The sequence below is a fragment of the Periplaneta americana genome, chromosome 7 (genome assembly GCF_040183065.1).
Source record: "Periplaneta americana isolate PAMFEO1 chromosome 7, P.americana_PAMFEO1_priV1, whole genome shotgun sequence".
Classification (NCBI taxonomy): domain Eukaryota; kingdom Metazoa; phylum Arthropoda; class Insecta; order Blattodea; family Blattidae; genus Periplaneta; species Periplaneta americana.
The window spans coordinates 147,743,839-147,759,465 of record NC_091123.1 but is presented as its reverse complement, the minus strand read 5'-3'; the positions used below and the strand labels follow the sequence as shown (position 1 = coordinate 147,759,465).

The window sequence follows — 15,627 nt, the reverse complement described above, 5'->3', positions numbered from 1 at the left end:
CCCTATTTTAATTATGTAATTACTTTATATTTATTTCTAACAGGTGCAGCGGAGCGCATGGGTACGGCTAGTAAATTGAATAAAAAAGGAATCAATTTTATAAGAAATCAAAATTGGAGACAATACGATAGCAATACATTATTATTTGTGGTTATAATAATAATAATAATAATAATAATAATAATAATAATAATAATAATATTAATAATAATAATCCGTGGTACTACAGCTCGTGAAAGGCCCAGACCGACCAGCCGGCTGCTGGCCTCAGACCCACATGCCAAAGCAAAGGTGGACGATCATCCAACCAAAATGGAGGTATCGTGTGGTTAGCACGATGATCCCCCCAGCCGTTATAGCTGGCTTTCGCAACCGGATTTCGCTACCTATCGTAGCTCCCCAAGTGCATCACGTTGCTGGGTTGGCACCGGTCCTATACACTGGCCGAAATTTCATGATAAAATTTCTTTCCCCATGAGGACCCGAACCAGCCCGCATCCGTAACGCGAGTTCTAGGCAGGATGCCTTAGACCACGACGCCACGGCGCGGGACATTGTTTGTGATTACCAGGTGTTAATTGTAAATTCTGAAAATAATTTCCAGACAGTAATCATCATCATCATCTTCTTCTCCTTCTTCTACATTGTAGCCCGAATACCTGTTTCAGCTCAAAGAGAATCTCTCCATCTGGTTCTATAACAAGCAACATCTCTGTGACTTCTGGTTTATAATGTAGAATCTTTTACTTATTTTATTAGGATCCATTCGCATTATGTGATCATACAAGCTATTTGTATTTAAAATAAAATCAGAGGGCAATATTTACACTAAATTTAATAACATAGGAACAGACTTCGAACTGGAAATTTCAACAACAAAATTGAAAATGATGGTAATGGCATTCGTTGGCACAAATCTAGTAAAAAGCAAAAGAACACTTACATTATATTGTTTAGAACAAATTGGAATCTTCAATATTTATATTGTAAATTATTTTACACTAATTGTATACCCCATCCTTCCAAACTCTTAACTGGCTACGGCTTAACGAACGTAGAAATTTTCATTCTCTTGTTCTCCTTTTCCAAGTCCTTCACACTTCTACACCTACCTACCTTGCTTCCCGTTTCAGTTACCTGTCATCATATCATAATCTCTTCACACGCACGCAAAATAGCCGCATACTAGCTATACCAACACATAAAACATCATCGTAGTCATCATCATACACAATCTCGCTCTAGCGTTTGTGGAATACCCTACCCAGTGACATCAGAGACTGTCGGAATTTAGTAGCGTTCAAAAGCAAACTTATTAAGCATTTTCTTACTGCGTAGAGTAGGTTTAATTTTTACTTAATCAATAAAAGAAATGCTTCTCTCTTCTTAACCCTTTCTAACCCAAATTAAATTTACAAGCAATCCATGTTGAAACAAATAGCTGTATTAGGACCAATTCAGTGACCAAGTTACGGGAGTGGCAACATTTGAAACAATACTATATTGATGAAAATGTATTGAAATAGAAGTTATCCAGCAAAATTTACCTTCATATGTAACACACAAGTATATAAATGCTATAAAGTTAATTATTGCCATATGGTATCTATAGGTAAGAAAGGGTTAACTTTTACAATAAACTGTCTAGCTTTTATTAATCAGTTAATCTTTTAGTACTTTGATTTTTATTGTATTTGTAAATTTAATATTAATTGTAATTATAATTGTAATTGTATTCTTAATATTGTAGTTATAATCCCCTGGTAGAGGGGAAGAGAAGGCCTGATGGCCTTACCTCTACCAGGTTAAATAAATAAATAAATAAATAAATAAATAAATAAATAAATAAATAAATAATCTATACTAATAATAAATCTGTAAGCGAAATTTTTCTGGTAATTTTCGCTTTTCCAAAAATAATTGGTGTTAACATATATAATTAATCATCCTGAAACCGAAAATCGCTTTTTTTTATTTTTTTTTCTGTCTGTCTGTCTGGATGTTTGTTACCTTTTCACGCGATAATGGCTGAACGGATTTTGATGAAAATTGGATCATAAATTAAGTTCGTTGTAACTTAGATTTTAAGCTATATGGCATTCAAAATACTTTATTTAAAAGGGGGGTTATAAGGGGGCCTGAATTAAATAAACCGAAATATCTCGCTCATTATTGATTTTTGTGAAAAACATAACAAAAGTTTCTTTAAAAATGATTTACGATAAGTTTTATTCCAGGCAAAATTTTGATAGGACTGATATTTAAGTCTGTCTGTCTGTCTGGATGTTTGTTACCTTTTCACGCGATAATGGCTGAACGGATTTCGATGAAAATTGGAATATAAATTAAGTTCGTTGTAACTTAGATTTTAGGCTATATGGCATTCAAAATACTTTATTTAAAAGGGTGGTTATAAGGGGACTTAAATTAAATAAACCGAAATATCTCCCTTATTATTAATTTTAATGAAAAATGTTACATAACAAAAGTTTATTTAAAAATGATTTCCGATACGTTTCATTCCAAGCAAAATTTTGATGGGACCAAATTGCTCCAAAAACGGATGTTCTCTGAACCGAATGATCATATTTTAATTATTTGCATGTAATAACAAGTAAGAAATATGTTAAAGGAATTATCATTGCACTAAATGAGTGGTATCTGTACGAAAATGATCGTATTTTAATTATTTGAATACAATTTAAATTAAGTGACATATTAAACGATTTATACTTCTATCAAACACGAATGTTCCCTGGACCAGATGTCCTATTTTAATTATGTAATTACTTTATATTTATTTCTAACAAGTGCAGCGGAGCTAATGGGTACAGCTAGTAAATAAATAAGTAATGCAGTAGGCATAGATATAAACCAAAAATTCTCAAAATAGTTGACATGGTAGGGTAGAGGGATTCGTATTTAGAGTCTGTGCTACTTGATTGCGTAACGTCACGACGACGTCATTCAACGAAGGACGTACTGAATACTCGTCGAAAGGGATTCAATAACAGTAATTTCTCATAATTTGTTTCTTTCTGTTCTGTGTGTGTGTCTTAGTGGAGGACCTTACACTCTGCTGGCGCCAGGCTAGGGGAAGCCTACGAATGTGCGTGTATCGTTGGTATGTAAGACCTATATCAGGGGAGGCTAAACGCACATTGAAGAAAGAAATATGTATTCGTTTCGGTTTTCCTCAGTGTTCTGACACTTCACACCTAAATCTGAGTTTTGTAGGTAGATGTATAGTTGTACACGCTTAGACGAATTCCTTTCTATTCACCCTTCAGTTTCAGCATTGATGGGTCTTAAAGAGTCTTTAGTTCTTTAGCATATCTTCCTCTCGGAGTGAAGTAAAGCTGTGGGTCCACTGTCGTAGAATTACGGCATGTAAAAAACTATTTTCCTAATAGAGGGCTCCATGGAAAATTTATTTTTCATTTCTCGCCAACGTTGAAATACAAAGCTGAAAAACCTCTGCAGTTGAAAGCGTTGTTAAATAAAATACTACTCACATCTTCATTTCAGACGAAGATACATCGAACTTTCCTTTTCATGAATAATCCAGTCCAAATCTCTATTCTAATAGTAGCTGACCTAGGCCAGTGCTTATCTCCGTTCCTGCAGTGCTCCATATTTCTTACAAGCGTCATTAAATTAGATATAAATAGCGCACGGTACATGTGCATGTTGTAACGCGTACGCCGTGTCTTTTGGGTGCGAGTGTACTGGGGGTTCTGCGATTGGTTTATGACAAGTGGGCGGTCACCTTCCTTCTGTCCGTCTGTCTGTCTGTTCGCCGATCAAAAAAATATATATCCCGGCCAGCACTAGTGGAACCCGACAAAACACAATAGAGGAATCGATCATATTTGTGTGATAGGGTGCGGGGAGCGCACTGCGTGCTGGTGACACCGCGCTATTATGAGGGCGCGCGGACTGCACGCCGGGGACCGCGACCGTGCGCGCGCGGGACATTTGTTGCGCTCATGTTGGCACTGTGGGGTTGTCGCCCGAGTCACATGTTAACAGCGCATTAACTAAAACAAGAAGAGAGCAAGTCAAAACAGGACATGTCCACGAAGCAGGGAGCGAACAACCTGCAACGTACATTATTAATCCACAGCTTGCCTAGTATATGTCGCTTTAGCACTAGCCTTGCTAACCATGTATGGTTCCTAGGATACGACATCTTGATGATATAAAAATTAATCATATAAGTAATTGACGCTAAGTTAGTTTCACGTGCATTATTCATTACAAATTTAAACTTGGAGTTAAATCTTGCTATAACATAATCTATGCTAATCGCATGGGATTTCTAGGGTTCTTTATATACCATGTCCGCCACGGTTGGGTATTAATCATCAGTTGTGCATTGGTAAATATTCCAGCAGTGCCTCTTGACTAAAACAATAAAATTACTGCAGGTAGAATATCTAAGTGTTAATTGGGAGACTGGAGGGAAAAAGACCTTTGGGGAGACCGAGACGTAGATGGGAGGATAATACTAAAATTGATTTGAGGGAGGTAGGATATGATAGTAGAGACTGGATTAATATTGCACAGGATAGGGACCTATGGCGATCTTATGTCAGGGCGGCAATGAACCTGCGGATTCCTTAAAATCAGGGTTTAATCCACAGTCGTATTTTGCTACTCGACTTCTAAAAATGCAACAAATTTTGAATGTAAATGTGCAAAAATGCGACAACCACATTGGACTTCAGAAACGAAGATGGTGATGAAAAAATTACATCAGAGATGTGTTTGAACTAATCTGAATTTAAATGAAATGCTAATGGCATGGGCAATGTTCAAAAAGGCATTGAGCAATAGATGTTCAGGAATTGATTTCAAAGAGTTGGTGTAATTCATGTAAGTTAAGTGAACAATTTCTTCTAATTGATTTATATAATTCCATCGCATATTGTGAATTGTGAGCGAGGATTTAGTTGCATGAATCTTGTAAAAACTAGAACTGGAAATCGCCTTTCACTCTGCTAACAATAAATCTTGATGGGCCTACTAGTAAAGAATTTGAATGTTTAGAGTGGCCATAAAATAACGTGTTTTAATGTGTTGTAAATTCAGCAGTAATTTATTCTAAACATACCTACGTCTAATGATTTACTTACATAAGTAGCTATATGTAGAATGTGATAAGATGGATTGAAAGTAATACAACTCCAAGAAACAAATTACATAATTTTTTGTTTCTGCATACTTTATTAATTTTATCTTTCTGCACAATTATTTATAATATTGCACAAGCATTTCGCAATTTGCACAAATATAATTTTTCATTTGTCTATTTTGCCATAATTTTTATTTTCTAGCTTAAACCCTGCTTAAAAGCCATTTGTAAGTAAGTAAGAATATCTAAGTGCGCAACGGATACTTTTTTGAACTTCTACAAATTGAAGATATTTAATAAATCTGAAGGAGACAGGGTAGGGAAAATCAGGCATATATGGGAACTCAGATAATATTGGCACTTTTAAGGTAATGCTCATGTTACCCTAATTCTTCGTGAGTTACAAAGCATTAGATAGTATATTGGTAAACCTGAACTAAGGTGGCGAACCATAGTGTGAATGGTATTGACTCTGCTGGACACGTGAACGCTGCAAATAAAATTATGTATGTGAGTACACTTTGTAGCATAGCAAAATAGTGCTGTTGTTGATTTTTACGTGATTCTTTTAAGGAATTATCAGGCAGTACATCTCACTTGACGATAATGTGTATAAGAAGAAAAACAATTGTTTGTATACATCTGAAGTCTGACTAGTGTAATATATAGCTAATTGGCGATGTATGCAATAGAGGGGAAAGGAACTGGCCACCTCACTCCATTATCTCCTGGCTGGTGGACTCATAAGTGGTGCCTTGTTTGTATCACTTGTGAGATTCAGACCTGTCTTCGTACAGTTGACTAAACAATGAAAACAATAGGCCCTATAACAGACTGGTGTGGCTATATTGCAGCATATTATCAGAATTTTGCTATATAAACCACAAAATTTGCATATTAGGAAAAAAAAAGTAAGATTCTAGATTGTTTGATTGTCAGCACATACTAGCTTTTGGTTAACTGTACTCGATAGCTTGAAATTCCGCGCATATGAAGGGTAACTGTGGGAAAACAAACCAACCACTCCCCGCTTTTGTTCTATTGAACTATACTACACAACAAGGAGCATTTCTAAGCATCCTCACCTACCTGACTCTTAACTCCTCCTACCCACCTTTTCTCTGTTGCACTTCTTTTCATTTGGCGCGCCTGTGTCCAAGTGTGAAGTACAGCTCGATTCAGCGTTAATGGCCCCTGTCCTTGCTTGTTTGGCTAGTGAGCGAGCTGTGTGTTGCGTCATAAGAAAGAAATTTAATCACAAATGTGCGTAGGATGGGAAAAAGAAGGAGGAAGAATGAACATAATATCTATGCTCGATGCTGAGGGACACTCATGTCAAGAAAATGTAAGTCATCATGACATTGTTTAGTCAACAGACGTAGTGGTTAGTAACGGGACGTGTGGAAAAATATTGTGTTTTAAGATGTAGTGTACCGCGATATGATTAGAAGGAAGTGTTAGCTGTTATGACTGCGCGACCTGACCTGTGTGACCCAGCCCGCCAGTAGTGAAGAATAACTCGCTCTTAGTCTATCTATTTACTTTTTGCAGGAGCCAAAATCCCTGAATCAAGCTGTACGTGATTTTATTCTATTTTACATAGTAGATGCTTAATAAAAAAAAAAGGTGTAAATGTTCTATGTTGCGCAAAGATGCATTTTTATCGCTCCGTATGCCTTTCTCCATTAATTTATAATACAACCTAAATAATAAAAATGTAGTGCATGTTACCCATTAAAGCACCACCGTGCTGACACTGAATATGAACAATCCTTACTGCCTCTATAATAACAGTAATCGATTTCTCCTCACAAGTGACTTAATTAATCGATAGTCGGAATCAATAACAAATTTATAGGTTTTGTTTGCATGGTGCACTTAGCCTTGCAGTCACAGAATTTGAACTATACTGAAATACGAATTAAACGTACCGTGTTTCATTCAATGTTCTGCACAGCAGTTATGCGTCGCCGCCCGCCTTGTCGTATCTGACAGCATCGGAACACCGCGTAATAAAACATTCTGTATTTGAGCTCCGGATGTTGCAGTAAAGATGCGGAAGAGCAAACTGAAGCACTCGTGGGAGATTTGATGGGTTTGTTGTCGATTGTTGCAGGAAGCGCCACGAAGGAGCGCGTGAAGACTCCGGACAGCCCCGAGGGGGCGCGGCTGCTGACCACGCCGACATCCAACTCCGCGAGTCCCACCACCGCTGCGGCCATCTCCAGCAGTACACTGCGATACGCGACGCCCAGCGGCATATCCAACGGTCAGACAGCGGGCTCCGGTGGGGGCGGCGTGGGTGGTGGAGGTGGCGGAGGAGACGTGTCGCCAGTGCTTAACGGCAGCGGCGCGAGCGCAGGTAGGCAACCCGCCCAGTAATTGAATAACAAAGGAACGTTTATTGGAGAGTCATACTTGCTGAGTTTGGAGGGTGTGATTTATCAACTGTGGACTGAACCGTTTGCTTTTCAACTGATTAGCTCATTCCTTGGGAGTTTTAGTGTAAAGTCCGGTTCAGACGGTGCTTGTTTCTTTGATGGATTCCAAGCTGGTTGCGCTGATGGCTACCCTGCGTGCTCACTTGCTGGAAGTAATGCGCTCTGGTACCTGTTTTGGTGGTTAGCTTGCTGGATTTCGAGGGTAGCAGCGTATTCCGAATCTCACCGGACCGGTGGACAACAATGACGTCACGCTGCAGCGAAATGGGAACAAAACTGCTGGAAGGATCGATGGCTGTTATGGTGATTTTATAAGTTGTTGTCTGTGCTACGCTAGCAAAATTTTGCTAAATTTCCGTACTGCCATCTCGTTCAAAGAAAAGAGAGAAAACAATTTATTTCTTGAACAAATAGTAATAACTGGTCCGTTGACATGTTCGCTCATAAGCCATTAACACATTGTTTTTACGTTGTGTTCATTACAAACAATACAGCAGAACTAAAGCAGAACACATCACCATGACACAACAGTGTACGATGTCATTCGTCTGCTGATTCCCGCCCTATACAAGAACCAATCAGATTCACTGATGGCGGCTGATGGAGACTGCCACCACCTCTGCAAGCTGATGGAACCGCTGCCACACCGGTGGAGCATCAGTGGCTCGATCGGTGAAATTCGGAACACCGTGATGCCATCAGATTGCTCAGCGCTGAGATTCAGAATACGCTGTAGGTTCCTTGCTATTTTGTGTTGCTTTGAAGGCTGGAACCAAATATGATGATTTAGTATCACCACTGAAACCATGTCGCCATGTTCGTGGTTTTCCAGTGAAACCTGCTTTTTCTATATTCTTTAGTTTCTAAGAAACAGCAATTAAATATCGGACTTTAGCTGTTTTGCACTTATGGCTTAATTACCTAATTATGACATTTACTATTGTTAATGTAGAACTTTAGTTATTTTCCACTCACAGTTTAGTTTATTTTTGACCATGAGTGTTGGCAACAGATGAAACAGCAGATGATTTTCCAATTTGAACTGTGAAAAGAGCGAGCTCCGTGAGAACACGGCACCCAGCTTGCTAGTCAGCAAGAAAACAAGCACCTTCGGAACTAGGCTTAAGTTTATGTGAATATGCATTCAAATTCAGAGCGCGGCAAACAAGACTTGACCGTCGTTGCTCGGTAACCGCTCGCCGCCAATCATTAGAGAATTTTCGCACCATCGTCGCCCGCTAAACGGTTGACGCTATGTTGACGTCAGTAATGACGTATTTGGTGACATGTGTTCACATTCGTAAAACTTCGGAAAGAAACGTAAGGGATCGGTGCAAGTATTCCATTAACGTAAGGCTTTATTATACAATATTTCCCGTTCCGTTAAACATTTATTATGTTGTAGCTCCTATGATAGGGCCTAGTCTTATTCAATCAGTCGCGCTGTAATTTTTTTTTAATTGATAGCTCAATGTCTACGGAAAGCATAGAAACAAATTCGAAATTAAATTTTTTTAAAGTGAAAATAAATAAATAAATAACTTCGATGTGGTCTCTTCAGAATAGATGTTTACACATTCAAAAGTTGGTAAGCGGCAAATTTTTCATTTTTTACTTTAGATGGTGGGTCAAAGCGAGAGAAATGTTCAGAAAGAATGGAAATTACTTTTAAAGTAATCGCTACTCAAATCTTTTCTGGTTCTCGAGTTACGGCGAGTTAAGGGGTTAGGTACAGCTTACAGGAGTAAAATTTTAGAAATATTCAGTATTTTTTCCTCCATTATTGTATCTTGTACAATAATGAAATTTAGTATGTGTAAAATACTGTTCTTCTGCTATATGAAAAACATATTTTTACGATTAAAAAAATTATTTACATTTTTTTTTTTTTTTTTTTCAAAATTCAGTTCACTGTGCAGTGATGAAGCGTTTCTCACATAACTCCAAGACTATCCAACATTCTGTGATGGAATTTGTTGTATGTAGACCTATTTATGCATGTCATATCTACATTATGATGCAAGATCACTTCTCTACCTTTGATAGATTGTCTGATAAAAAATAAATTAATTTAAAAATGGTCAAACATCAGTATTTTCTTCTAACACAAAATAAAGAAAACATTATTTATTAAGGAATGTAGTTGAGAGAGCATGATATTGTAAACATGAGTTTCAGCAACGAAATAAAAGAGAGAGAACATGAAAAAGTTTTTGAGTTATGAGAAAAACGCATCATCACTGCACAGTGAACTGCCACCATTTAGAATTTTGACAAAAAAATTTAAGTAATTTTTTTAAATCGTAAACATATTTTTTCATATAGCAGAAGGACAGTGTTTTACACATACCAATATGCATTATTGTACAAAATACAATGGAAGAAAACGTTGTTGAATATTTTCAAAAATTTTACTGCTGTAAGCTATACCTAACCCCTTAAACGAAGGAGTGTTATCGAACGTAAAATATATGGAACCGAAAGAAAAAGTATTTACTGTAATTTGTTATGGTATTTGTCCGTAGGTGAAGGATTTGGATGGGTTATTTTATTAGGTTCCTCCTTTGCATGGCAAAGATAATTCGGTTTGCATTTACAATAGTTCACGTCATTGGAAACGCTATCTTCAGCTATAATGGTGTCCTGTTTCGAATTTTATAATAATGGAAATCCCTTCTCATTGTTAAACAAGTTGTTAATGCTTCCTTTCTCGAATTGGAAGAAAAAAAGAATAAAATATTAACATTTAGAACAATTGTTTGCAACATTTAGCCTCTACTCGTCTGCCCACTGTTATTGATTTCTTTCTTCAATAACAAGAGGAAGAATCGTACTCAAAGTAATAAACAATATTGTTCAGAAATATTTGAAACTTTTTAAACAATAGGAACCCTTACTGTTAAATACGCTTGTACTGCTTCCCCTCTTCGAAGTAGAAGACAAATGAGGTCAGAAGCAAAGAGGTATAAGTGTACTTCAATTATTTTTTAGAAAATGTGATTTAAAGTAGGCCTACTTAAGCTTTCGTAAATTCCGTGAAAATTTTTATGTCAGTTTTAGTGTTTATGGTGGTTAAAAGCTATATTCCTCTGCCACTAAAATTTTAGATCCTTCAGCTTGCCCTGAATGCAGTTTTTAGAAATGTCACTTGTAACATTTTGCTTCTGACCCCCTGAAATAAGATAACGAACTGAGTATACTGGTATTTACATTTTACAGCAATGGAAACCTTTGACTTTAAAAAACGGTTGATGTTCAGGAGATGAGTCTGAATTCGATTCCAACAGAAAGGCGTTACGCAAGACCTTCCAGGAAGCTTAAAAATGGGAAATGCACAGAGAGAATGTTTAAAAGCGAGCCCACTGGTCCGGTTCCCATGGGAACGGCGCATGATGCCAGTTGCGTGCCACGTCAAACACCCTGCCTAATGACAGTAAAAATAATAACAATAATAGTAATAATAACAAAAACTATATGTTTCACAAGAATATTCTGTTACTACAGTTATGTCATATCGGCGTCCCGTTGGTCCTTCGATCTTTCTCATAGCACATAGGTTCGTGCCTCGGAAAGGGCATTAGAATCTGTGGTGAGCAAACACACTGTTGTGAGAAGTTTCATCGGACATTCTTATGTCTTCATTCAACCATAGCTCCATTCGTTGTCATCAGCAGTATGATTTAGTTGTTCTGGACTGTTGCAATTACTTGCAAAGGCATAACTGCATATTCTTTTTTAAGTGTGGATGAAGTAGATGCCCTTTTTATTTCTATGGAATGATAGGGAACGTTCATTTCAAAACTTCCCACCTTGAATAATTTCAGATGTGCAGGGGATACGATTTTGAGGAAAAATACATACGTCGATTTAGTTTTCAAGGGGGAAGTTCAAAACCCTGCTGATCGAATTTTCTGTTCCACCCCTTCACTCCCACCCCCCAGTTTTGAATTTCAAATTCCTTCCTCTAGCTTCAGACACATCACTTTTAGAGGATGACAAACCCTATCCACATGCAAAAAAAAAAAAATGAATTCGATCCATCCGTTTCTGAGATAGGGCCAGAAACGTATCATTTAATGCTTACTTACTTAAGGCTTTTAAGGAACCCGGAGGTTCATTGCCTCCCTCACATAAGCCCGCCATCGGTCCCTATCCTTAGCAAGATTAATCCACTCTCTACCATCATATCCCACCTGTCGGCCTCGGTACCGTAGTCGGTATAGCGCTGGCCTTCTGTGCTCGAAGTTGCGGGTTCGATCCCGGCCCAGGTCGATGGCATTTAAGTGTGCTTAAATGCGACAGGTTCATGTCAGTAGATTTATTGGCATGTAAAAGAACTCCTGCGGGACAAAGTTCCGGCACACCGGAGACGCTGATATAACCTCTGCAGTCGCGAGCGTCGTTAAATAAGCCATTATTTTTTATCCCACATCCCTCAAAGCCATTTTAATATTATCTTCCTATCTACGTCTCGACTTCCCCAAAGATCTTCTTCCCCCCGGCCTCCCAACTAACACTCTATATGCATTTCTGGATTCGCCCATACGTGCTACATTCCCTGCCCATCTCAAACGTCTGAATTTAATGTTCCTAATCATGTCAGGTGAATAATACAATGCGTGCAGTTCTGCGTTGTGTAACCTTCTCCATTCTCCTGTAACTTTATCCCTCTTAGCCCCAAATATTTTCCTAAGCACCTTTTTCTCAGACACCCTTAACCTCTGTTCCTGTTTCAAAGTGAGAATCCAAGTTTCACAACCATACAGAACAACCGGTAATATAACAGCTGTATTATAAACTCTAACTTTCAGCATTTTTGAGAGCAGACTGGATGACAGAAGCGTCTCAACCGAAAAATAAAAGGCATTTCCCGTGTTTAATTTCCTCTTGAGTGTCATTTATATATTGTTGCTCCAAGATATTTGAATTTTTCCATCTCTTCAAAGGACAAACTTCCAATTTTTATATTTCCATTTCGTACAATGTCCTGGTCAGGAGACATCATATAGGCCTACTTTGTCTTTTCGAGATTTACTTCCAAACGTACGTATCATATAATAAATAACAATAATACAAAAACAGGAGTTAAAATGAGCACAAGCCATTTATAACTCGTTACAATAAAAACAGAATCACTACAATAGTTCACAGCCTATTGATAAATACCCAAAGATCCTACACACGCGATATGTCCTAAGACGTTAAAGCGTGTATAAATGAATAAAAAGAAAATCCGCCGGACAATTCCACGACAACAGGAACTTCAGTCATATCAGACAGACAACAGATTTTGTTTTCTAGTACATACAGTACTAGTATCTTCATAATATGGTCTAATATCAACTAAACTTTAATTCATTAACTGATACGTTTATGGCTCTATCTCATAAACGGATGGGCCGAATTATTATTATTATTATTATTATTATTATTATTATTATTATTATTTTAATGTAGATGGATAAGGTTTGTCATCCCTTTTAAAATAATATATCTAAAGATAGGGTCGTGCAATTTGAAATTGAAAAGTGGGGGTGGCGGTGAAAGTGTCGGACAGAAAATTCAATCAGCAATGATTTTGAACTGCTCCCTCGAAAACAAAATTGACGTGTTTTTCCTCGAAATCGTGTTCCCTGCACATCTTAAATTATTCAAGGTGGAAAGTTTCGAAATGAACACACCATATGGTTCTCTTGTGAAAAGTATTGAATAACAGTTGATTAACAAACCAGCCTTTAAAGACAGTGCTATTCATTTCTTCATGGTAATCGTTTGTGAACTTTGATTTAAAAGTTAGTAGGGCGTTGGCATTGAAATCAGTTCAACACCCGGCATGTAAAGTGATGAAGGCTAAAGTTTCCCTATTGAGATTTTGAGTGGGAAGTAATTGTCGATTTTCTCAGTATTACATAAATTGCTTTTGGTATGGTGTGTATTCATGCAGGTCCGATACAAGTGCCTAATAGATGGCTCGTCTTACAGCGGCAGCGCAGAAAGAATTCACTGAAGTTTTTAGATGTCCTGTTCGAGCATTTCTTTTTGGAGTCTGTAAAACACTGTCACATACTTGATCTTTTCTTGTTCATTAAGCATTTTATGAATCGTACGAGAGATACACCAGTAGCTGCAGTATTTCTTTCGATTACACACGTTACCGATATTGTTTATTTTAGGCATTTTTTGCGCCTAACATTCATCACTGAGGAATTTATCATCATCATCATCATCATCATCATCATCATCATCATCATCATCATCATCGACGCTACAGCCCAATTTGAGCCTCGGCCTCCCTTTGAACTCTCTTCCATGTATCTCTGTCCCTGGCAACCAACCACCATCCTTTAATTCCCACTTTCTTTAAATCTTCCAACACTCCATCCATCCATCGTAGTCTTGGTCGTCCTACACTCCTTTTTCCTTCAAATTTATTCCCCATAACTTTCTTGGGTATCTCATGATCTGCCATCCTTTGCACATGTCCTGCCCATCGTAATCTTGATATTTTAATAACTGTAACCACATCAGGGGACTTATATAGTTGGTAAAGTTCAAAGTTGTATCTTATTCGCCATTCTCCATTATCACATATGGGCCATATATCTTCCTTAAAATTTTTGTTTCAAAGGATCTCAACCTTGACATATTAGTCTTTGAAAGGGTCCACGTTTCACTGCCATATGTTAATACAGGTTTTACCAGAACATTATAAATATTGCATTTTGTTTCCCTTGTAAGAAGTCTTGACTTAAAGTGCCTCAGTAATCCAAAATATGCTTTATTAGCATTTTGAATTCTTCTATCAATTTCTTCGCTAATATCGTGTCATTGATTAATGAGCTCAGATATACAAAACTAGAGACCCTCTGAAATTTATATTGATTAATTTTTAGATGGGTTGTTGTTATCACGTCTCCTTTTTGTTTTTTGCATCCAACAATCATGTACCTGGTCTTCTGTTCGTTAATTTTCAGCCCCATTTTTTGGGCTGCTGTTTCTAAAGCAGTAAATGTTCTCTTAACATTCTCCTCAGATCGACCAATGATATCTATATCATCAGCATAGGCCAGTATTTGAGATGATTTGTAGAGTATTGTACTTCTAGTTTGTATATCTGCATCCCTTATCACTTTTTCAAGGGCAATATTAAATAAAAGACAGGCTAGTGAGTCGCCCTGCCTTAGACCCTTAGTTGTTTGAAATAAATCTGATAGTTCAGATTGGATCTTTATTTGACACTGACTGTCCATACATGCTTTAACTAGTCTCACCAGCTTCTTCGGAATGTTCAGCTCTACCATCGCATTATAGAGCTCAGCGGAATTTATGAACTTTAATAATAATTTCCCTACCGTCTGAGTTTGTGATCTTCTCTTGTTTTACTAACACCAATTATTACATACACAAGCGCAATTGCCAGAATAATATTTACAATAATAGCAAAATTCTCCAACCAAAACATCTTGCTGATTGTTTGCACAATGCAAATTGTTTAACTTAAAACAATATATCGTCGTGATTGCACAATGCAAATTGTTTAACTTAAAACAATATACCGTCGGTGATTTTATGAAACCTCCTATATGACAGTACAGAGCATATTTTTTCAAGAGGAAGGACAAATTTTTTTAATAGGTTTTTTACGACGCTTTTTTAACTGCTATGTTTATGTAGCGTCTGACTGGGTTGAAGGTGATAATGTCAGCGAAATAAGTCCACGGTCCAGCGCCGAAAGTTACCCATCATTTGCTCTTAATGGGTTTAAGGAAAATCCCCTGAGAAACCTCAGCCAGGTAACTTATTCCAACCAGGATTTGAACCCGGGACCACTCGTTCCACGTTACTCCATAGCGGTAGATTGAATTAATTAAATGACAGTATGCCTCGACACGTTCATCGTATTCACCAACGTTTTCTATCGAATTATCTACTATTCTTATGTACGACTATTGATATATTTAATCACTTTTTTCTACCTCCTGAGAAAATTATGCTCTGTACTATCACATAGGAGGGTTCATAAAATCAACAACGATATATTCAAGATTC

The 15,627-nt window shown here is 37.4% G+C and overlaps 1 protein-coding gene across 2 annotated transcripts in view; it reads left to right on the top strand.

The window, feature by feature from the left end:
* Window positions 1-15,627, top strand: part of LOC138703562 (protein CBFA2T3-like) — a 330,694-nt gene that overhangs the window by 247,969 nt on the left and 67,098 nt on the right. For both annotated transcript variants that reach the window (XM_069831530.1, XM_069831531.1), the window contains exon 3: window positions 7,254-7,499. In XM_069831530.1, the coding sequence (XP_069687631.1) occupies window positions 7,254-7,499 (246 nt within the window). The remainder of the gene's footprint in view (window positions 1-7,253; window positions 7,500-15,627) is intronic.